Here is a 24,692-nt window from a genome sequence, read left to right on the forward strand (position 1 = left end):
CTTTGAATTTTGCTATTATGGGTTAATATGTTTTTTCAAAGTGCCTTTGGGATTTAGACATGTATAAGTTTTGGGATATGTTCAGAACTTTATTTAACATTTACCTGTTTACACATTGCCTCTCCTTTCTACTAGTCATGTCCTTTTGAGTGGGGACTACCTTATTTATCTCTAGTCATCAGTGCCTTGAATAATACTAGGCATTATTATTATTAATTTTGGGGGGGTTGGGAGTGTATTCAGAGCCTCATCCTTAGCCCCCCTTAACAAATGTTTAATAAACAAATATGTGAATTTTCCATAAGAGCACTATGCAAATAAATACTAAACAATATGTATGTTTTAAATTTTATTAAAGTATTTGATTAAGTTCCCCATTTTGAGTTATATGGCCATATTTAGGGTAATATTTTTTTAATTGTAGATGAACCCAGTACCTTTATTTATTTATTTTTATGTGGTACTGAGGATTGAACCCAATGCCTCACACATGCTAGGCAAGCGTTCTACTTTTGAGCTACAACCCCATCCCCAGGGTGATATTATTTTTTAATTGTAGGATCCTTGACATATAATCTAAATCAGAAATTATAATCCCTACAATTTGACTCTATTTCTCAGTTTAGAACTCCAAACTTACAAAGTTATCAAGAACATTTAAAAATGTAAGAGATTAACATGTACAAAAATTAGTACCACTGTAGCTTAGTGATAGAGTGCTTGCCTACCTAGCATGCACCAGGCCCTAGTTTGATCCCCAGCACCACATACATACACACACAAAAAGATTACTATCTTCTTAAGAATTCCAATTCACATAAAATGTACTTGGTTGTGTAGAGGTAACTTTAAAAGGTTCATCTTTGCTCTTCTAAAGAGCTGAAAAGGGGCTGTGTTATTATGTTCATAAGGAAAAAAAAAGACCTGAAAGGATAGTGTAGATTTAAAAATTACATAATCTATCCTTTAGTTTTAATTCATGCATTTTCTTTCTTGTCAGTAGTAATAAAGGAGCCTCTTACGTAAAACCTATGTGCTGCTATTGATCACATACATAAAAATAAAATGACTGCACATTACACACATGTATCTTAGTAGTGTCATTGCTTTTAAGCCTGAGAGACTCAAGTTCGATACCAACTGGATGCGGATGGAAAATGTGCAGGGGTGATGATGAAGGGATCCACAACTGATCAGTGAGAATAACTTGTGAGGAAGGTCCAGATAATTTTCTATTGCAGCTAGTCAGTCTTCATTTTAAATTTTATTTTATTTGATCTTAATAGTTTAGTTTTTGATCTAATATATCATAATCTATTTGAATATGCTCTTCAATTTTAAGTAGCTTTACAATATATTATCCCATTTTTTCTTCTAGCTCATTTTTACTTATAAAAATCATTTATGAGGCTGGGGTTGTGGCTCAGTGGTAGTGCGCTTGCCTCACACATGGGAGGCCCTGGGTTTGATCTTCAGCACCACATAAAAATAAATAAATGAAATAGAGGTATTGTGTCCAACTACAACTAAAAAATAAATATTAAAAAATCATTTACATATCACATCTTTCCATATCTGCAGATTTTCCTAAATTGCCCCCACAAACTGAAGTGAACTTTTAAGTAGAGAAGTCATTATGGTATTTATAGTCACAATCCAGCCAATGTTAGAGTGTTGATTAGAAATCAACTCTATTTTATGAAGTTAAATAACTTGATTTATTTAGATCAAATCTATTTTATGAAGTTAAATAACCTCTCCTAATGTTGTGACCTCAAACAAATCACTCAATCTTTCTGAAACTCAGCTTTCTCACCTGCAAACTGGATCTGCCCCAAAGGTTATATGATTAAACGCATTAATGTATATAAATATCTGATATATTTACATAATATATATCAGCTCTCTTTTCTTTCTCCCTCTTCTTTTACACCTGAGTGCTTTCCATTTTAAATTATTAATGATTATCATTATAGAACTACATATATGAATGGAAGTTTCTATACTATAATATTTTATATCTTTTAAAAACTGTAGCAAGGGGCTGGGGTTGTGGCTGAGTGGTACCATACTTGCCTAGCATGAGTGAGGCACTGGGTTAGATTCTCAGTACCACATACAAATAAATAAAATAAATGCCCATCATCAACAACTAAAAAATATTTTAAAAAAACTGTAGCAAGAACATGTAACATGAGATCTTCTTGAAATATTTTAAAGTGTCTCCTACATTGTTGACTTTAGGTACAATCTTGTATAGCAGATCTCTGGAGCTTATTCATCTTGCTTGACTGAAACTTTATGCCTGATTTATAACTCCCATTCCTCCAACCTCTGGCAAAAGCATTCCATGAATTTGATAATCTTAGATATAAGTGGAATCATGAAGTGTGTCTGTGACTGGCTTGTTTGCTGAAAGTTCATCCATGTTGTAGCACATTGCCTAATTTCTGGCATTTTTTAAAGGCTGAATAGTGTTCTATGTTCCATTTTATGTATAAATGCACTAATATCTCTGAGAGATTCTGATTTTTATTCTTTTGAATATTCAGAAGTGAGATTGCTGGGTTATATAAGAGGTTTGGTTTTTTTTTTTTTAACTCTTTGAGAAACCTCCAAACTCTTTTGTCAGAGTGGCTGCACAATGCATTTCTATAAAGTGTACAGAGGTTCTCATTTCTCTGCAGCCTTGCCAACAAGTATCTTCTTTTTTCCCCTTTTTCTTTTTGGCAGTGCTGGGGATCCAACCCAGGACCTTGAGCATGTTAGGCAAAGCACTCAACCACTGAACTATCCCAGTCTTTTCCTTCCCATCCACTAGGAACCCCAAATATAATAGCTATCCTGACAGGTATGAGGTGAAAACTTTTTTTTTTTTCAGTGGGGGGTGGTACCAGAGATTGAACTTGGGGCACTTAACCACTGAGCCATATCCCCAGCCCTATTTTGTATTTTTATTTAGAAACAGGGCCTGAGTTGCTTAGCACCTTGCTTTTGCTGAGGCTGGCTTTGAACTTGAGATTCTCCTGCCTCAGCTCAGCCTCTAAAGCTGCTGGGATCAAGGCATATGCCACTGTACTGGGCACTTATTGTGTGTGTGTGTGTGTGTGTGAGAGAGAGAGAGAGAGAAAGAGAATGTATGTGTGTGTGTGTGTGTGTGTGTGTGTGTGTGTGTATGTTGTAATTGGGCACAATACCTTTATTTATTTATTTTTATATGGTGCTGAGGATCGAACCCAGCATCTTGCATGTGCTAGGCAAGTGCTTTACCACTGAGCCACAACCCCAGCCCCCACTTCTTGGGTTTTGATTTGCATTTTCCTGATAATTAGTGACATTGAATTTTTTTTAATATTCCTGCTGGCCATTTTTATATCTTTTTTGGAGATATTGAAATCCATAACCCAATTTTAAATTAGGTTATTAGTTGTTATTTTGCCACGGAGTTGTAAAAATCCCCATACATATTGGAGAATAACCTATCAGATGTATAGTTTGAAAATATGTTTTTCTAATTCTGTAGATTTCACTCTGTTGTTTCCTTTGCTGTGCAGAAGCTCTTTCGTTTGATGTAGTTCCATTTATTTATTTTTGTTTTTGTTGCTTGTGCTTTTAGTTCACAATCATGAAATCAATGCCAACATGAATGCCATGAAACTGTCCCCCAGAGATTTCTTCTAGAAATTTTATAGTTTCAAGTCTTCATAACTTTAATCCATTTGAGTTGATATTTGAGTCCGCTGTAAGAAAAGGATTCAGTTTCATTTCTTTTGCATGTGGATATCCAGTTTTCCCAGTGACACTTGTTGAAGAGACTCTCCTTTCCCCATTGTATATTCTTGGCAGAATCAATTAACTGTATATGTGTGAATTTTTTTCTTGGCTCTCTTTTATTCCATTGCTCTTATATGTTTGTCTTAGGCAAGTTTCATACCTTTTTGATTACTATAACTTTGTACTATTATTTTGAAATCAGGAAATGTGATTCCTCTAGCTTTATTCTTCTTTCTCTAAATTGATTTGACTATTGGTGATATTTTGTGGGTCCATATGAATTTAGAATTTTTTCTATTCCTGTAAAAAATGTCATTGGGATTTTTTGATAGGCATTGATTGGAATCTGTAGACCACTTTTGGTCATATGGATATTGTAATAATATTAAGTCTTCCAGTTCATGAACATGGGAAGTCTTTTCATTGGGTCTTATTTAATTTATCATTGTTTTATAGTTTTTAGAATAGAAGTTTTTCACCTTCCTAATTAAGTTGATTCTGGAGTATTTTATTATTGATGCTCTCTCATTGAAATGGGATAGTTTTACTAATTTCCTTTTCAGATTCTTTGATATTAATGGATTTCTATAATCTTAAAGTTTGTTTTTGGTAATTGGGTATCACACTAGATTATAAAAAGATAAGGCTTGTCTTGAGAAAATTGACTGTAATTTTAAAAAGTTATAAACTTTAAGACACATTACAACCATTATTTTGTCAAATTTCATTGGGAGAAGTTAAAAATTAATTTATTTTTTGTCCTTGAATTTAAAATATACTCAGATGAAAAAAACTCAATTATTTTTAGCATAGGCTTAACTTTGGGTGTGCATTGGTATTGAATTCTATAGTTACTTCAATATTAATAAAGTACTTTGGCATCTTCAATGTAATACTGAAAATACTTATAATACTGTCATTCTTACCCTGGACCTCATCCTGCCCTTCACAGCCAGTAAGGGGGAAAGATTAATAGAGGAAAAATTTTTGCTATTTCCCAAGTTTCAGACCATGAAAATTCACTTAGCAAACAGTAACTCTCATGTATGTACTGTCAGATACCAAAGTCCCCTTCTCTTAAATGATATTGCATAGTTCATATTCAACGGACATGATATAACAAGATCACCAGAGCTGCATGCCTTTTCAGCCCTGCTCCTCCTTAGCTCAATCTCTTGTTCTAGAGTGACAAAATTCCTAGGATACAACATCCATAATATCTGAATAAAGAGTTATTACACTGTTCCCGTTTGCCTTTCCCTTTCTCTGGGCCTAAACCCTTTGCTATGCCCCTCATCCCCTGCCATAGTCAGCTGTGGAACAAAAATGTGAACATCCAAACACTATCATGGAAGGAAGGATTAGGCTCATTGCAATGTTTGGGACTACAGAATTTGTGAAGAGTTAATTCTAGGATGTTTTCAAATATATTAAAGACAACTGTTATATATTACAATTAGTTACATTTAGTTGCTAGTTAGGCAAGGGAGGTTAGTGTCTCTTTTTTTTTCTCTCAGTAGAGAAAAACCTACTTTTGTTTTCTCTCTCTCAGTACTGGGGATTGAACCCAGGGAAGCTTTAACACTGAGCTACATTCCCAGCCATTTATTTGGAGACAAAGTCTTGTTAAGTTGACCAGGCTGGCCTTGAATTTAGAATCCTCCTGCCTTATAAACCTCTGAAGTCACTGGGATTACAGGCATATAATTACAGTGCCCACTGAGGTTGCTGTGTCCTTTGTAAGCACAACCTTAGGCATATTTTAAATCCAAATATTTAGGTTTTGAGGTATGTGCATAAGAAGGGAGATAGACTACAGAGTATAGGCCAGATGCAGTTGTGATACATTTTTATTTTCTATCTTGATGTCTGTACTGTTCCTAAATAAATATATTAGTGAGTTAGGTTTCACAATTTGCATGGCTGATTATTGTTTTACCATTTACGTACTGTAAGATATACTTATTGGTTCTGTTCAATTTTTTTTTTTTTTTAAGAAAGAGTCTCACTATGTTGTCCAGATTTGCCTCAAACTTGTAAGCCTCCTATATCAGTTTCCTGACTAGCTTGGATTACAGAAATGTACTACCACACCCAGCTTTATTATAATTAGTGCATATTAATTGCAAAAGGCTGTTTCTTCATTACATTTTCATACATGTATATATAATGTATACTGATCATATCCACTTTTCCTGTTATCCTTTCTTGCCTCCCTTGCCCTCTCTCCCCCATCTTCTTCCCCTTCTACTTCATGTTGTCTCCTCCACCCCTAGAGATCACATAGGAGAGAAAACATGTGATACTTGTCAGCTTATTTTGCTTGAAATGATGATCTCCAACTCTATCCATTTTCCTGTGAATAACATGATTTTGTTGTTCTTTATGGCTGAGTAATACTGTCTTATGTATATATACTACATTTTCTTTATCCACTCATCTTTTTTGATGGGCATCTGTGCTGATTTCATAGCTTGGCTATTATGAATGCTGCCTTGTTAAAAATGGGTATGCAGGGCTGGGGATGTGGCTCAAGTGGTAGCGCGCTCGCCTGGCATGCGTGCGGCCAGGGTTCGATCCTCAGCACCACATACAAAACAAAGATGTTGTGTCCGCTGATAACTAAAAAATAAATATTAAAAATTCTCTCTCTCTCTCTCTCTCTCTCTCTCTCTCTCTCTCCCCTCTCTCTTTAAAAAAAAATGGGTATGCAGGTTTTCCGTTGTATGCTTTGATTTGTTCAAGTACATATTCAGGAGTGATATTGCTGGATTATAGGGTAGTTCTTTTTTTATTTTTTTGAGGCACCTCCTTACTGATTTCCACAGTGGCTGTACAATAGTGTGTAGAGTTCCTTTTCTTCCTGCATTCTGACTAGCACTTGCTATTTTAAAATTTTCTTGATAATGGCTATTCTGACTGGGATGAGATAGAATTTCAATGTAGTTTTTATTTGTATTTCCCTGATGGTTAAAGATGTTGAATATTTTTTACATATAATTATTGACCATTTGTGTCATACACTTTTGCTGGAATAAAAACACACATTTTTCCCACTTTGTGGCCTTATGTTTGTATGGCTGATAGTCATACCCAGTACAAACCAACCATAGGTTTTATTTATAGTGGCTACCATTTTCATTTCCTAGCAATAAATTGCATTTAATCTTCATTCACAGCTAAGTAAATAAGTAACAAAATTTTAAAAACCTTAAATCTAAACAAAACCCTCCTTCTTTCTTGACAGTTTGTTTGTTAGACTATCCATGTTCTTGAAGTGCCAAGTTAATGAGTAGTTACTGAAGGATAGTGCACTTACTTATATAAGAGTTGATTTCACACTCATTTTTACTGTTCCTTTTCTTGCTGATTTTTCTAGCTTCTTTGGATGCTTTCCAATTTACTAGGAATTGTCTTTCCACATTTTTTATTTCCTTTCCATCAAGAAATTCTGGAAAAAATACATATATTAAAAATATAACAGGGAGGGGCTGGGATTGTGGCTCAGGGGTGGAGGGCTTGCCTAGCATGGGTGGAGGGCTTGCCTAGCATGGGTGGGACCCAGTTTGATCCTCAGCACCACATAAAAATAAAGGCATTGTGTTGTGTCCCTCTACATCTAAAAATAAATAAATAAATAAATAATAAAAAAAGAAATAGTTTGTCTAATTAAAAATAATACAACAGGGGCTGTGGCTCAGTGGTAGCGCACTTGCCTGGTATGTGTGAGGCACTGGGTTCGATTCTCAGCACCATGTATAAATAACTAAAAATAAAGATCTATCAACAACTAAAAAATATCTTTAAAAATATATACATATGAATGTATAAATAAAAATATATACTTCTGATATAGGGTACATGAACTTAAGTCACACCATATAACTGACCTCATTTGTATGACGTATTTTGTTGAATTTTCATTAATTTTTAATTTTTTCCTAACTTCAATATGTGCTTTTTACAAACAACTGAAATGTGATGGTAAAAAACATGAAAAGGCACTGTAACTATCCATATTCCCCTCCCTCATCACTGCCAAAGATAATTACTATAAACAATTTTGGCATATGGTCCCCTTTCTAGGGTTTTATATAGACTTATATAGACTATATATTATTTTTAAAAGCAAAAATGCTATTATACGCAATGATAATTAAATAGAATATTCTCTTGACTTAAATAATATGATTATTATTATTAGGAAAAATATTTTTGTTAAAATGGATAACAAGTTTTAAATATGTAGCATGGTATTTTTAAAGCACATAATGTTTATTATATTCTAGGACATAGATGTAAAAGCCTACATCTTGTTTCCTGAGGTGAGATTTCAGCTATCTTTACATTTTGTTCCTTTTAAAAAGTTCTAAAAAATTGAGCTTCTTCTACACAAATAATTTTTATATGTTGTAAGATATTTGGAACATATAAAATATCAAAAAGAAAAAAAATAAAATTGCCTTATTCCACACAAAGAATAAGCACTGAAAATCACTGATAACACTTTAGAATATTTTTGAGCAATTTTTTCTTTGCTATTCATTTATGTGTATTTACATGTATATTATATAAATGGAATTCTTTAGTTATATAGTTTTACATATTGCTTTTAAAATATTGAATTGTGAGCATTAGTATCTTTCTTTAAACACAAAATTTTAACGAAATTTTTAAAACACATTTAATGGCTGATAGTTCTTTTGCATATGAGTATACTATAAAATATTGAATAATTCTCTTCATATTTGGGGGTACCAGGGATTGAACTCAGGGGCACTCAGGGGCACTGAGCTATATCCCCAACCCTATTTTATATTTTATGTAGAAACAGGGTCTCAACTGAGTTGCTTAGCACACACCTTGCTTTTGCTGAGGCTGACTTTGAACTTAGCCTTAGCCTCCTGAGCCACTGGGATTACAAGTGTGTGCCATTGCACCTGGCTGAATAATTCTCTTCTTATATATGTTATCTTATATTTCCTATATTACCTTTTTCAGTTCTGGAGATCAAATGCAAGGGTGGCTATAATACCTCAGCCCTTTTTATTTTTTATTTTGAGACAGGGTCTTGTTAAATTGCCCCCAGGATAGCCTTGAACTTGCAATCCTCCTGCCTCAGCCTCCTGAGCCTCTGAGATTATGGGCATGTTCCATGGCACCCAGCCCTATTTGCATTTGTAATCACGTAGATGATTTGTGTGGTCTTCATTTATACAAAGTCTTATCTTTTCTAAGAACATTCCTGTATAATTTTTAAATTAAATGTTTTCTCTCACATTGCATGTAATATCTTCCACTATTCAGTGGTAAGGATGTAGTAAAATAAATCATATTCTTTCAGGAAAAGTGAGAATTGATAAAATATTAATTGTGCTGCTGAATTTATTAACACTGCCATTTAAATATGATCTATGATGTTGTGTTACATCCAAGGCACAAAATAAATTGATGAAACTGGAGCACAGTTGTCCCCCATTATTCATGGTATATATACTTCAAGACTCCCATTGGATGCCTGAAACTACTGAATACTATAAATATATATACTGTGTTATTATATAATACATACCTATGATAAAATTTAATTTATAAATAGGTATACTAATAGATTGACAATAATTAATAATAAAATAGAACAATTAAATCCAGATACTGCAATAAAACTGAATGTGGGCTGTTTCTCAAAATATCTTATTGTACTATAATGTGTTTTCTGATCTGTGTGATTATAGGTATGCACCATTGTGCTTGGCCAATTTCTTCTTTTTTATGTTAATGTCCGAGACAGAATTTGCAGTGACTAGAGGATTGTGCCTCAGTTAACTTGATTCCATCTCATTTTTAGCAAATGATTTCATTTGAGGTTACTATGTATAGAAACCAGGTAATGGACACAAGATCTTATGAGATTTATTTTTTTTAATGAGCTGCTTTCAGCATGAAATTTGTTTCCATTCATGCCAAGTAAACTGAATATATGCTTGTTCCATTTGGTGAAGAATCGATACATCAACCCATGTCTTCCATTGATTTTATTTTTACACTTAGTAAAAAGAAAGAAATGAGAATAAGAAAAGCTAAAATCAAAGAGAATTTGTTATATGTTTATATGTGCATAGAAAAAAACCCTGAAAAGGCAAACACTAAAGTGTTAACAGCAGATTTATGATGGGATTATGAGTTATATTTTCTTCTATGTATTTAAAAAAATTTTTTTAGTTGTAGATGGACACAATATCTTTGTTTTATTTATTTTTTTAATGTGGTGCTGAGGATCGAGGTTCAGTGCCTTATGCATGAGAGGCAAGCACTCAACCACTGAGCTATAACCTCAGCCCTCTTCTGTGTATTTTTGCAAGAAAAATATGTATTAGTTTTGTAATAGTAAACGAGTCAGAGAAAAGATTTATTCAAAACAAACGGAATAAACCCTCCTTATTTGGTAATCAATATAGCTATCTCTACATCTTTTATAGTCTCCAATTAGTAAAGCATTAATTGTATTTATTTTATTCTGCATGCCAATGAAAGTGGACTAATACAATATTGTGTGTTGTGAGCAGAGGTGGGAGGGGATGGGAGGATGATGATGGACTATAAGCAGAATTATTTGTAGAGTTTTTAAAAACTATACATGACTAAAGCTGTAGGATTGTAAGTTCGAAGTCATTCTGGGCAACCTAGTGAGACCCTGTCTCATAAAAAGGGGTGAGGCAGGCCTGGAGATGTAAATCAGAAGTAGAGTACTCCTGGGTTCAACCTCCAGTAAACCTCCTCCCAAAAAACACACACAAACAAAACCCCCCAAAAAACTCAAAACAACTATGTTTGACTGTTGTCCCTGTGTGTTCTCTGTTCTCATCTTGTATGGCCTTGCATTTTTCTGATATGCCTTTCATCCTCCTTCCAGAGAATCACAACATTAGTATTATGATTAATCAGTTTACTAACATTATGATTTATCAAAATTTACTAGAGCTTCAAAGTGGTTTTTATCATACAGCTAACTTTTAAATTCAAGCACATCATGTCACAAAGGTACTATTATAGGAAATGCTCTCATGAGGCTTCTTAGTGAGAGAGTATTGCCTGTCTCTCTGATGCTATGTAACTGTGGTCACTATTGATCAAGTGCTTTTGTCCATTTCCTCTATTATAGTGCATATTCAGGAATGTTATTATTTTTAAGGATTTTATAAAGGAATTCATCATTCTGTTTCCCTTTCAAATGAAAGGCACTTCTATATGTTTGGGTATCATTTGGCAAATGTCAAACAATGAAAACATGATCAATTTTATCTACAGAACCAAGAACTAAGGAGTCTCTTGGGATCATCAGAGGATTTGTGCCAATGAAAGTTTAGCAAAAGGTCATCAAGTTTACACATTTGTAACTAACCACTTTCCTTAATATCAGCTACATTTTATCTTTAAAGAGTCTGGTGCTTTATTTCTGAACAGCAGATATTTTCATACTTTATTTAGCAATTTTCTTAATTTTTGATCTTATTCAAAATACTGAATTTTAAGATGACCATTTCATCATTCAAGATGTCATATTTATATTTCTGAAAGTTTGCAGATAAATTTAACTATAAAGTTGAACAAATGTCTTTCCCTGTAAAAATTATGATAATGTAAAATACATACCCAATGATTTGGACACCAATATTATTCTGTCCCTGTATTTTGGTTTGATACAAACAGGATTTCCATTTAGATCCATTTTACATAATTTCACCAGCTTATTCAGTAAAAACTCCAAATCCTATAATTAGAGAAGAAAAAGTAAGCCATTAGTATTTCATAATTTTCTGTACTTCTAGCATGTCCATTACTGTTTTTAATTGCTGTTTTCTTTTTATATTTATGTTTTAGTTGTAGTTGGACACAATACCTTCATTTTATTTATTTTTTTATGTGGTGCTGAAGATGGAACCCAGGGCCCCGCACGTGCTAGGCAAGTGCTCTACCACTGAGCCAAAACCCCAGCCCGAATTGCTGTTTTCTAAAATTACTGTCTTTCATAGAGTTCTAGTTCAGTGCCAGGTATTCAGGTGATGCATAATAACTTTTTTTTTTTAAATAAAATGGCCTATGGTAGTAGAAGGGACTAAGGAAAAGGCAAAAAAGTGATATCCTGACTTGGGGAGTCACAGTACTGTTCTTGGTTATACCTGCCTTATGTGAGCCCAAACTGCAGCTCACATAACATTTGTGCTACAGAAGAGGCCCTATTCTTAGTGGAATTTATAGAAGTTTACAGAGTAAGGCAGTTAAGGAGTACTGAGTAAACAGACAATTGGCATTGCAAAAAATTTATTTTGATGCCTTTTATTTTATAAAGAATTTAGAAAAAGCTATCAAAAGGAAAAACAGAAAAATATCACTTTTGTCACTCAAAGATCACTTTTATATCTGTGCAGTCTTCTTTTTTGAGCATAGGTATTTCTTTTTAAATTGGCACCATACTCTGGGTATAATTTTTTTACATACTGTCATAAATTTTGCATGCTTTTTATAGCTTACAAGAAAAGAATAATATATTTTGTGTTCTACAACTCAACTGAATGTGAGGAAAACATATTAATGGCACATAAGAGCCAATTCTTCCAGTTTGCCCTCTTTAGTGCCTCTTTCTCTCATATTGGATTTCTTTTCCCATCCACTGTCACTTCCTTTCCCCATAGTTTTTTGTCATTTATTTTCTTGCCTTCTCCCTCTCTTCTTCTTTAAACAAATATTTTGTCTTAACTACTATGTAACAGAAATTAAATATACTTTGAGGGTTAGGGTTGTGGCTCAGTGGTAGAGCACTTGCCTAGCATGTGTGAGACCACTGGGTTCTATCCTCAGTACTGCATAAATAAATAAAATAAAGGCATTCTGTTCATCTACAACTAAAAAAATTTTTTCTTTAAAATATACTTTGAGTAGTTTTTATATAAGCCAAAAATTTCTGGCTTTTATTTTAAAACTTAGATGTTTAGTCTATTATGAATTACACAAAAAAGGTAATGTACTTAGGTTGTTTTCAAATCTTGATTATTCTGAATAATACTGTAATGAACATAGAGTAGAAATGATTTCATATTCTTTGGTTATATACCCAGAATTTAAGTCTGTGCTTGACCCCGAGGGATCCAAATAATCTATGTGAAAATATAGGACTTATTTTTTTTTAAAGGCAATCCTAAATTCCTTGGCACTGTTACTTACTTGAGACCTACGACTTCCTCTATAAAGTGAGAGGATAATTGCAGTAATTGTCATGGCATATACAGTGCTGGAAACAAAACAAGTAAATCAGAAATATGTTCATTTTCTCTTTGCCTGCCCTGCTATTCCTCAATGAATTCCCTTTCTCTTAATTTTGGTCAACAGAGAAAAAGTTGTAAGAAAGAAGAAACTTCTGACCTAATGACAAACAAGTAGTTGACTTCTTCTAAGAAAGCTCTCTTCACAAACTATAGCTTCAGCCCTCAGCCTTGAGACCTAGACTATGCCTGCTCCATAGCATTTATTCAACAGCATTTAATACAGCCTGCTATAATTTTCTTATTCTATGTGAGAATTACACCGTATTACTCTTACTTTAAAAACTTTTAAGGAAGGGATTGTACACTGTATTTTTTCTAGTGTTGAATACAATGCCCATCATCCAAAAGTTAGGTAATAACAACAGTATGAGAACTTTAAATTGATATAGATAATGAGTGCTCAGAGTTTTGCTAATTATTCCTCACTTGATAAATGACCCTCAACATACTCCCTCCAGTGTATGTTTATTTAAGACTAAACTAATCCTGTGCTGAAATACGATTACCCTTTGGATACGCTCTGGTTGTTCATTGCCTTCCTGTCTTTAATAAAATGCTTTCACTTTCCTGCCCTTCAATAAGTTACTAAAAGAAGCAGACACTTTTCTGGACAGTCTCTATTTGATAAATGATCATGTCATACTATCACTTAGAGGAGTGCTGCAAAATACTGAGGAGCCAAATCTATTTCCTCTGCAGGGCTGGTGCTTAAGCTCCTGTATGAGTGTCTGCTGCATGGCAATGCTTTCTCCACCATTAATGATGACCGCTGATGAACCTGTATTTGACCAGCATGCTTCAATCTTTATTGGAAACGTCTGGCCCAACTGTCCTTACTAAATCTAAAGACAGCCATTTGTCATTCCTCTGACTGCCTGTCATCATCTGCCTGGGAAAATCTATAATTTTGGGCTTGTTCCTGACTAAACTGTAGAATGAATAAATTTATCTTTGGGCCACTCTGTTGTGAGGATCAATAATGAGCAGAGGTTGAATAAATTAGAAACTAAGAAAACATGACAGGCCATAGTAGTTTGTTTATTTGTGTCCTATAAATCAAAAATTTAGTTTTTATAAAAGGCAAGCATGTCAAGTTTTTTATTTCCCTCATTCATTCTGAAGATTCTATACCTCATGATAAATGGTCATCAAAAAAACCAATTAAATAAATCACTAATGAATCTGTGAGATGAATTTTTCAGATAATTTTATTGATTTTAGCAAACTTTTTAGACATAAAAATTGTAGGAAAAGATTATTTTTCAAGTGTTTATACATTTTTGCAAACTGATAGTTGGCTTATTTAATGTTGGCCCTAATGAAGTTCATAACTCATGAAGCTACTTGCATAAATGCAAAAGTCTTAGTGTATATCACCATTAATATTTCTATACATTGATGCATACCTGTTTTAAAGAAGTTATAGGTAAAAAAAATACAAAGAAATGTTAACCAAAAATACTAGAAAAATAGCTAGAACTCTTGAGAGCTAAAGAAAAGAGTTTCTAAACTGTGTATTATTTAGCTTAAAACTTCTCTGTTTCCTCTTCACCAGTTCACCTGGCTGTCAATTTTATTGGGGGAGAAATAGGTTATCTTTCCGTGAAGTTTTCTCAGGTTTCTGCCTAGGCTCTCATACTACTTCTTCTATCCCCTTTCCCATTTTTCTTAACAAAGATAGAGTGTTACGCTTTTCCCCCCATGTTGGTCAGTTTTCTTGATCCTAACCTCTTCTTCTTGAGATCTTTTCTCTTTTTGAATTTCTATTTCTAATCTTCCTTCTCTAGCTTTTATCCAAACTCTTACAACTACCAAACTTGACCATTACTTCTCAAATATTCATGTGCTTGGAATCACCAAGGGATTTTGTTCAAATGCAGATTCTTATTTTTTTAGGTTTGGGGCAGAAGCTGAGATTCTGCATTGTTGCTGCTGGTGGTCTTAGGACTCCATTGGAGTTATAAGAGTCTAGGCCACTGCCTTCACTTTCTCAACTACTGAACATTCCCGCACCCTAGCACTACTGAAAAGACACTGCTAATCTTATTGAGGCAGACTTGACCAATCATGGATTTTCTCTGTCTCAATTCTGTGGAGCATCTTACCCTGTGGACCACTTCCTTTATGGATTTGTGGTTTTACAATTCTGTAGTCTTTATGGATTCTTCATGAACATCTGACCCATGTGTAACAAGCCTCTGACCAGACATCCTGAATACATGAAAGGGTTGTTTTCTAAAAGTTGCTTTTGAGAACTGAGAACAGGTCACATAAAAAGACAATGCTATACCTGGTAGACTGTTGTCTGGGTCAGCCCATGGAAACAACCTATTTAATTGAGAAAAAGATTGAAGAACATTTGTGCAATGACAGTGCTATAGAACCTTCCCATAAGTCATCAACATTTTCCAGGGCACTGTAGCTCCTATTAAGGAACAGAAGCAGGTATCCCCTGTGACAGAACTTCAGGGACCAATTCACTTGCTTCCTTTTCTATAATCTACATTTATTCCTTTAAATGTGTTGTTTTCCGTTTGTTGGAATCACAGCTAAAAATAACGTTTCTTCACTTAGACCAACTTCCTCACTTATACTTAGACCCTTTATAGAAAAGAGTGCTGTAATTCATCCATGATGGCATTTTCATTGATCATTTAACCCAAATACTAAAGACTCCCCTTTGACCTATCCTCTAAGCTGTGTTTTTCACACATCCAATTGTCTACCTGTTATTTTCTCTGAAATGTTTCAGAAGCATCCCAAATTGTACATGACCAAAATTCATGATTTAATTCCACTGTCATGTATAACTAAAAGGAACAAATAAAAAATTAAAAGAAAAAACCCTATTGTTTTGAGTTCTGTATTTCCCATTGTACAAAGCCAAAGCCCAAGAAGCATTCTTGACCTCCTTTTCCACGCTCTCTATATTCAACACAACCAAGTCTTATTCTCTTTACTTCCTAAACAGCTCTACAATCTCTTTCTATGCCCACCCTATTAAGGTTTCCACCATCTCTCACTTCTTGACTAGCCTGGGCTCTTCCAATCAGTTCTTTTTATTATAAATATAAAGATATTTTCAAAATGCCAATCTCTAATTACTTTATCCCTGGGCTTAAAACATTTGAAGTGGCTCCCCTGTTCTTAGTATAAAAACCTGTGCAACCATCTACTCACCAGCCTTTGTATATAGTGTCACCTTCACCCTGTTTCCCATTCCTCATACTTATCACACTTCCAACTTCTTCAGAGTCTTTGCACATGTTATTTCTTTTGCTTATAAGTCCTTCTCTCCTCTCAGAGCCAGCCCAGCCATCCCTTCTCAGGGAAGCCTTCAGTGTCCTCCATTACTAGGGCAAATATTCTTTATAGGCTTTCAGAGCCACCTACTTCTTTTTATGGTACTCATGCAATTTTTTTTAAGAGAGAGAGAATTTTTTTAATATTTATTTTTTAGTTCTCGGTGGACACAACATCTTTGTTGGTATGTGGTGCTGAGGATCGAACCCGGGCAGCACACATGCCAGGCGAGCGCACTGCCGCTTGAGCCACATCCCCAGCCCTACTCATGCAATTTTACTTTTGTTTTTCAGGCCATTACACGTTAATAGTTATCTTCTTAATGCTGAGAGTTGCTCAGGGCCTGTTTTCTGCTCGCTATCATTTCCCCCATTGTCAAGCAAGTGCTGCCATTGAAGTAGTTATTTTCAATGAATAGATAAGAAGAGACTAATGAAATAAAATGACAGAGGGTGGGATGTTAGAATCCTGACAAGAGTTATAAGGCAGAAATAAGATGAAACTGTTTGTGAAGAAGCTGCAGACATGAAAAAATAAGGAAACAATTGTATCTTTTCTTCTATTTCCTTCTCCACACACCCTCTCCTTTCCTGAATATTCCACCCAGAATTCCCTGCTCTGGATCAGCTTTAGACTAGCATCCGCTTTGAAAAGATGAGTGCAGGGTTAGAGGATCATAGAGTAAGGCATCCCTGACAACTGTACGTCTAGAGAATGAGAAGAGGGAAGGGAATGAATCACCAATAAGGAGGGACAGAAATCATTTGGCCACTTAACTTCTTACAGGTGTCTGGCTACTAATAACAGGCACTTCCCTGTGGTTCTTGGACACTGAATTAGCTAGGGTAGGGTCATCATTTGAGGATGCCTATTTTGTAATGACCCAATTCTCTCTTCTTTTTCTTTTATTTCTATGGGGCTCAATGATTTCAGTTATCTGATAGTACTTTTTCCTTGCTACATGTGTTCCTTTAAATTTTTTTGGAAATATCTTTTCTTTTTCACTGCTTAAGCCAGAATCTGATTGGAAGATTAAAAAGCTATTTAACCATTCTTAGAGACCATTATTTAAATTTTTTTTCTTAAAGCCAACACTTAAAAATGAGATTTCCAAGCCAGATGTGGTGGCGCTTGCTAGTAATCCCAGTGGCTGGGGAAGCTGAGGCAGGAAGATCACAAGTTCAAAGCCAGCCTCAGCAAAAATCGAGGTGCTAATAAGCAAATCAGTGAGATCCTGTCTCTAATAAAAATGTACAATAGGCCTGGGATGTGGCTCAGTGGTAAAGTGCCCCTGTGGTCAATCCTGGTACAAAAAAAAGAAAAAAAATGAGTTTTTCATGCCAAAAGACATTATAAATACAAATTATTTAACATTTTAGTTTAAAAGACTTCACAAAAATCCATGTACGAAATTGACTAATAGTATTGGGCAATCTATTATAATATTTAATGAGAATGACTAAAGTTGCTTTTATTGTATATTTGAATAATGACTTTAAATTTTAAAAGTTTTATTTTTAGAAATGATAGTGAAGTATCAGCAAAAGCAATGATTTTAAAGTAATGTAAGAATGACAGTTATTTCAGAAAGATAGGTACATAGATATTGATTTTTTGTGTGTAGGGTTGGGGATAAAATCTAGGCAAGCATTTTACCACTACATTGTTATACCCGAAGCCCTATTTCATATGTTTTCTATAGGTGTATTTGAGAGAACCTACTGATGTCCATATAAAACAGCTGCTCAAAGTGCTAAAACCCTTAGATAATTATAATGGTTTTGTTAGGATTCTCTAATGATGTCCAGTCTTTTTCCCCATGGCACAAAGCTGTCTACTGCTGACATCTTTTAAGATGGATGTCAGTGACCTTATGTATGACAAAGAATTTCTCCCTCATGGTACAGAGTTTGATGCAAGTGAATTTGGGTCAACTTAAATGAACAACAACAACAACAAAAAGGAAAATTTAAAGTCCCCAAATAGAGACATTGACCTCAACCTCAGAATACATCATACAAAGAGACAAGTTATTGGGGCTGGGTCTGTGGCTCAGTGGTAGCATACTCGCCATGCATGTGTGAGGTCCTGGGTTCAATCTTTAGCACCACGTATAAATAAATAAATAAATAAATAAATAAATAAATAAATAAAGGTATGGTATCCAACTACCACTAAAAAATAAATATTAAAAAAAGAGACAAGTTACTATTATGATGCTGGGTTTCAATAATTTGTCTTTTGACTAAGCCTTCAGAGAATGATTTAAAATGAACCACAAAAGGACATTTCTCATGTGTTCTGGGTAGTGTCTATATTCAGATTCCTAATAAGCTGTGCCTACAGATTTTTAATTATTTGTGTTCTCATGCTAGAAGTAAGAGAGTTTGGAATTTCATACTCACTCATACTCATTCCCTGGATAAAAGCAACTCTAGGCATCCCAACCATTTGAACTTACAGAATGGCTTGTAATTTTTCCATAGATAGTTAAATATTTTTGTTACCTTATTCATTCATTCTATAAACATTTAGTAGTGCCTACTATATGCCAGGTACTGGGCAGCAGTCATATTAATCCTGAAGTCAATAAATCAAAATTCTTTGCTCCAAAGACTTTCAGTTTGATGGGCAATACAGTAATATACAATATCAGAAACATATTAACCAGGTTTCTTTACCAACCATTCATTCTTTCTAAAATTAGATGTTAAAAAAGTTAAAAGTGGTATGGGATGGAGGTATAGCTCAGTGACAGAGGGCCCTGGACTTGATTCCCAGCACTACCCAAAGTAAAAAGTAAAAATAAATAAATAAAAAGTTGCACTCAACACAGTTTTGAAAAATGTCGAATAAGTCTGTAATGTTTACAATAAAACTCAAAAGTACCTTAGGCTTATAATAAAACAACTTCCAACTTCAGCTGTTTCTACACAAATTTACCTCCTTGTTGCTAAATAACAACAGCTATTTCTTGGTTTTAAATCTTATTTATCTACTGAATTCCTACTAGGGAAAATGATGATTTAATACTCATAAGTACCACCTCCAATCCCTATTACATTTCCCTTGTTCCACCACTGTGTCAACAGAATTATATATCAATAGAAAAGTAAACTAATACTCAGTAACTATACTATAAAACGAATATTCAGTAACTGTAGTCTAAAGCTCACAACTTTACAGCTAAATATTGTTCACAGTTAAATTACATACTACATCATGATAATGTCTTATTTTCTCTACAGTCAAAAAATGATTAATTATGTGTTCAGTTTTCTATGTGCTTGTTACTAGTTCAGCCTGCTAAGGCAGGGGCTGGTTGCCCTATAGCCTGATATATAGCTACTGCCCTAGGATCTCTCTTTAACTTCCTTCTGGGAATTTCCTTAGACTTTCTCCTATTTCATAGATACATGCCTTCCTTTTTCCTAGTTAACTCTCTTTTTAGGTAGAACACATTTCCCAAGAGCTGCCTGAGAAAGGGTATGTGAAATAAATTTTTTTGAGAAACTTGCATGCTTAATACTAACTAGTTTTATACTTAATAGTTGATTGAAAATTCAATGAGTATATAACTTCAGGTTGAGAATATTTTTCCCTGAAATTTTTAATTTTTTAAAAAATTATTTTTATTTTTTTGTACTTGGGATTGAACTCAGGGGCACTTGACCACTGAGCCACATACCTAGGCCTATTTTATATTTTCTTTAGAGACAGGGTTCTCACTGAGTTGCTTAGCACCTCTCTATTGCTGAGGTTGGCTTTGAACTTCTCCTGTCTTGGCCTCCTGAGCTGCTGGGATTACCGGATTCTTTTTCTTTTTTTAATTTATTTTTCTATATTAATTTTATTTTTTATCTAATTAGTTACACATGACAGCAGAATACATTTCATTTCGTTGTACACAAATGGAGCACAACTTATCATTTTCTGGTTATACACAATGTAGAGTTGCATCTTTTGTGCAATCATACATGTACCTAGGGTAATGAAGTCTTTCTCATTCCACCATCTTTCCTACCCCCATGCCCTCTTCCCTTGACTTAGTTTGGTATTTTGTAGCTGGAGAATTTCACAGTTTGTTTTTTCTTTTTCTTTCTTTTAGTTGTAGTTGGATACAATACCTTTATTTATTTGTTTTTATGTGGTGCTGAGGATTAAATCCGGTGCCTCACACTGCTAGGTGAGTGCTCTACCTCTGAGCCACAACCATAGCCCTTTCCCTCAAAATTTTAAAGGCACTGTTCTATTATTACCTTTTATATTGAAAAGTCTGAAATATCCATTTGATTTTTGATTCTTTGTATTTTGATCCTCTTTTTCTCTGAAGAAGTCTTTAGGGTATTCTTCCTTCTTTCTCCTGGTGACTCCCAAAATTTTAAGGATAAACTCAGTGAGGGTCAGTTTTATCCAGTGTGCTGGGCATTTGGGGAGAATGTTTCACTCTGGAAATTTGTATTGTTTGGTTCTGAAATTTTTCTAAAATTATTTTAAAATTAACTATTGAGTTATCATTTACATGCAACAAATTCATCCATTTAAATAACCAAACATATACATTCATGTGACAATCACTGTAATAATTAAGATACAGAACATTTCAGTCATCCCAAGAAATTCACTTATGGTCTTTTCCAGTCAGTCTCTTCCCATTCCCTTGATCAAGCACCAGTGACCTCCTATGTGTTACTATATACATTTACTTTTATTTTTCAGAACTTTAGTATGAGGGCTGGGGATGTGGCTCAGTGGTAGAGTGTCTGCCTGGCATGCATGAGGCCCTAGCTTTGACCTGAGCACCAGAAAAAAGAAAAATGTTTTAAATAAATGTTATACAAAATATTTAAGTTTTGCATATCACAATATTTAGTAAAAAGAGTTTAGTATAAATAGAGTCATATTGTATGAACTCTTTTCTTTATCTGGTTTATTTTACTTATATGTTTTCAATTTTGTCATTTTTTTAAAAAAATTCATCATGTGCATCACTAGTTTGTCCCTTTTTACTGCAGTTTTTACTGAAAGCCTTAAAAAAAAAACCTCTGAAAGTATTATACTGTTTTATTTACAGGTAATACATAGTTGCCATAAAGCAAAGTTTATATATTTAGTTTTCCTACACCCTAATGTATTTCCACAACCCTTTAAGTTTACAATTTTACAGATATTTTTTCATCAATAAGGTCAGGTATATATGATTTCTTTTTATAGGTAACTATAAGTTTAAGAGGGCTTAGACTATAAATCAGGTACCATTCAATCATAATAACATATAAAGATCTTCAAATAATCAGGAAAAAAGACTTTTAACATTATTGCTTAGTCTTATAAAATGATGATTTTCAACCAAATTGAAACCTGTATAGTTAGTCTTGTTTTTTATACTCTTAGGTCATTCTTCTTCACAAATGATATAGGTAATGATGTAATTTTAAAATTAATTGTAAGCAAATTCAAATTTGTTAGTCAATGCACATATTCTCCTTTACCTAGTGTGCTACCTCAGAATTAATCCTCCTGGAGAAAGTAAACATCCCACATGATTAAAACAAAAATAAAAACAAAGACCGTACACATAATGCAGAGCTTCATTTCTTCCTTTAAAAATTTTATAGGAATAAAAGTCCATAAAAACTGATTAAAATTTGACATTTTCACCTTGCTTTACTAACTATGAGGTAATAGAAGTATACAAAACAAATGTCCTTTATTATTTCTTTAATATAATAATATTATATTAAAAATACTACAATTATGTTTTATAAGTTACTTTCCAGCATCTTCAAGTAAGGGAACCAACTGTGGTTCTCCCAGTAAGTAGATAAGAATAATCAGTCTGTTGGAACACAAAAGGAAGATGGAAACACAAAAGATAAATTGGCTTTGACTTTTAATAGCAAAAACCTAGTATGACACTGAAATTTCTGATTCATCAACATTAAGCTATTACTTCATCGGTTCATTAGGAATTCTGAAATAGGCAATAGACCCACCCCCACCCCACCCCCATTCAATTTTTTGTTCTTTTGTTTTTTCTTCCTTTTTGGTTATAGGCAGTTCAGTGCTTGCCCACTGCATAGTTTCAACTTTGCTCATGGTGATCTCAATCTTTATAGTAGACACAGTATGTTGCTTTGCTTTATATCCATCACACTCCATAATTTCACATTTGAATGAAATTCCTTCTCTCTTTTAAATATGATATGTACATTTAACAATATACTATTTGCTTCTATATGACTCAGTTCTGATAGTGAATTTTTAGCATATACTGAAATGGTGACTTTACCCCCAGTCTGTTGCTAGTCTTGTCTACAAGGAACAAATATTTTTCCAGCATTCTTTTTAGTCCACATGTGTTTCTCTGTTGTACAGCTTTCTTGGGCTAAAATTGTTTTAACATCAGAGATTTTCTTTCTATAATAGCTCCAATAGTTCATCCCCTCTTGGAAAATAGGTACTCCAAAATGATATATACAGACTTTTTCTTTTTTTAAAATTTTCAAAAATGTAACAAATGTGGTTTTAGTATTATAAGTCTCTTGCTTATAAATCTTGGAATCAACTTGAGATTTTTTAAATATAGCTTTAATTTTTTTTTAGTTATTGATGGACATATGTCTATGTTTGTTTATTTATTTTCATGTGGTGCTGATAATCAAACTCAGTTCCTCACATGTTTGAGGCAAGCACTCTGCCACTGGGTTACAACCCCAGCCCTCAACTTGAGATTTTGAAGATAGTCTTTTTTTAAAAAAAAATTTTAAAAATTTTAAATTTTATTTATAATTAATATGTAAAACATTAAATCTATACATATTGTGGAGTACCATGTGATGTTTTGATACATGTGTACATTGTATGATGTTTAAGTCAGGTTAAACATGTGTATCTCCTCAATATTTATCATTTATTTATTGTGAAAACATTCAATTTTTTTCTAAATTTCTGAAACAGAGTACATTATTATTTTTTTGAAGATAACCTTTCGAGATTTTACAGATAACCTTTTTTGCTGGGTGCGGTGGCACACACATGGAATCCCAGTGGCTCAGGAAGCTGAGGCAGAAGGATTACAAATGCAAAAGCCAACCTCAGCAATTTAAGGAGGCCCTAGTAATTTAGTGAGATGAGACCCTATTTTAAAACAAAATACAAAGAAAAGGGCTGGGAATGTGGTTTAGTAGTTAAGCACCCCTGGATTGTACAACAAAACAAAACAAAACAAAACTTTTTTCATTCCTAATTCCATTCTGTTGTGGTCAAACAACATACAACATGTATAATTTCAGTTCTTTAAAGTTTTGTAACTTGCTCTGTAGCTCAGAATATGGGCAATTTTGGTAAACATTTAATTCCTGTTGTTAGATGGAATATTGCATAATGGCAAATTATAGATCAAGATGCTGCCTTTCAGCCTCCTGAGTAACTGGGACTACATACAGGTGCATGTTATCATACCTGACCATCTTATTTTCTATCTCTATAATTTTAAATAATTCATGTAATTGGAACTGAAGAGTATTTTTTTTTTTACTGGAGTATTTCAGTTAACATAATGTCTTCAAGGTTCATCTGTATGGTGTTAATTTGCCTTTCCATAATGACTAATGAATGATATTGAATATCTTTTTGCATGAGTATTGACCACTTGCCTATTTTCTTGGCAGAAATATCTTTTCAAGTCCTTTGACCATTTTTAAATTGTACTGTTTGCTTGTTTGCTATTCAGTTGTAAGAGTTCTTTAAATATTCTGGTTCTGCAGGGATAAAAATTCTTATCTTGATGGTGGTACTGGGGATCAAACCCAGGGCCTTGTACAAAGCAAACCAGGCAAGCACTCTACTACTGAGCTACATTCCCAGCCCTGAGATATAAATCTTTATGACCTTGAACTAGACAAATTTCCAGTAAATTTTGGATAGGAAAGTGTGAATCCTCCAATTTTGTTGTTCTTTTCAAGATAGTTTTGACTGCTGTGGGTACCCTATTTTTTCAAAGGTATTTTCTGTTCTTGCTCCTTTTCTCCTCCTAGAACTAAATGTTCAAATGCTTGTAATGACCTACTACAGTTCGTTAAGGTTCTGCTCATTTTTCTTTTCTTTCTCTTTTTTCTTTTTTAGTGTTTTTTTTTCTTCCCACATTTCAGTTTGAATGGGTCTAATGCTATATCTTTTTTTATGCTGTATCTTTTGATTTCACTCTTAATTCAGTCCAATGAATTTTTCATCTTAGATATATTTTTTTCAGCTTTAGAAGTAACTTTTTTTCCTATTATATATCTTTTT

The 24,692-nt window shown here is 33.7% G+C and overlaps 1 protein-coding gene and 1 pseudogene across 9 annotated transcripts in view; both read right to left on the reverse strand.

Annotated features, from left to right (window-relative positions):
- Nucleotides 1-24,692, reverse strand: part of Ppp1r42 (protein phosphatase 1 regulatory subunit 42) — a 49,410-nt gene that overhangs the window by 7,475 nt on the left and 17,243 nt on the right. For 8 of the 9 annotated variants that reach the window (XM_078017120.1, XM_040294007.2, XM_078017119.1 and 5 more), the window contains 2 exons: nucleotides 11,428-11,545; nucleotides 7,094-7,225 (listed from right to left, as the gene is read on the reverse strand). In XM_078017120.1, the coding sequence (XP_077873246.1) occupies nucleotides 7,094-7,225; nucleotides 11,428-11,545 (250 nt within the window). Of the gene's footprint in view, nucleotides 1-336; nucleotides 3,741-7,093; nucleotides 7,226-11,427; nucleotides 11,546-24,692 lie in introns of those variants that run through there. The other variant, XM_021724900.3, reaches the window with a different exon arrangement.
- On the reverse strand, nucleotides 22,350-22,996 carry LOC144365350 (cysteine and histidine-rich domain-containing protein 1 pseudogene; annotated as a pseudogene).

The sequence above is a fragment of the Ictidomys tridecemlineatus genome, chromosome 7 (genome assembly GCF_052094955.1).
Source record: "Ictidomys tridecemlineatus isolate mIctTri1 chromosome 7, mIctTri1.hap1, whole genome shotgun sequence".
Lineage (NCBI taxonomy): Eukaryota > Metazoa > Chordata > Mammalia > Rodentia > Sciuridae > Ictidomys > Ictidomys tridecemlineatus.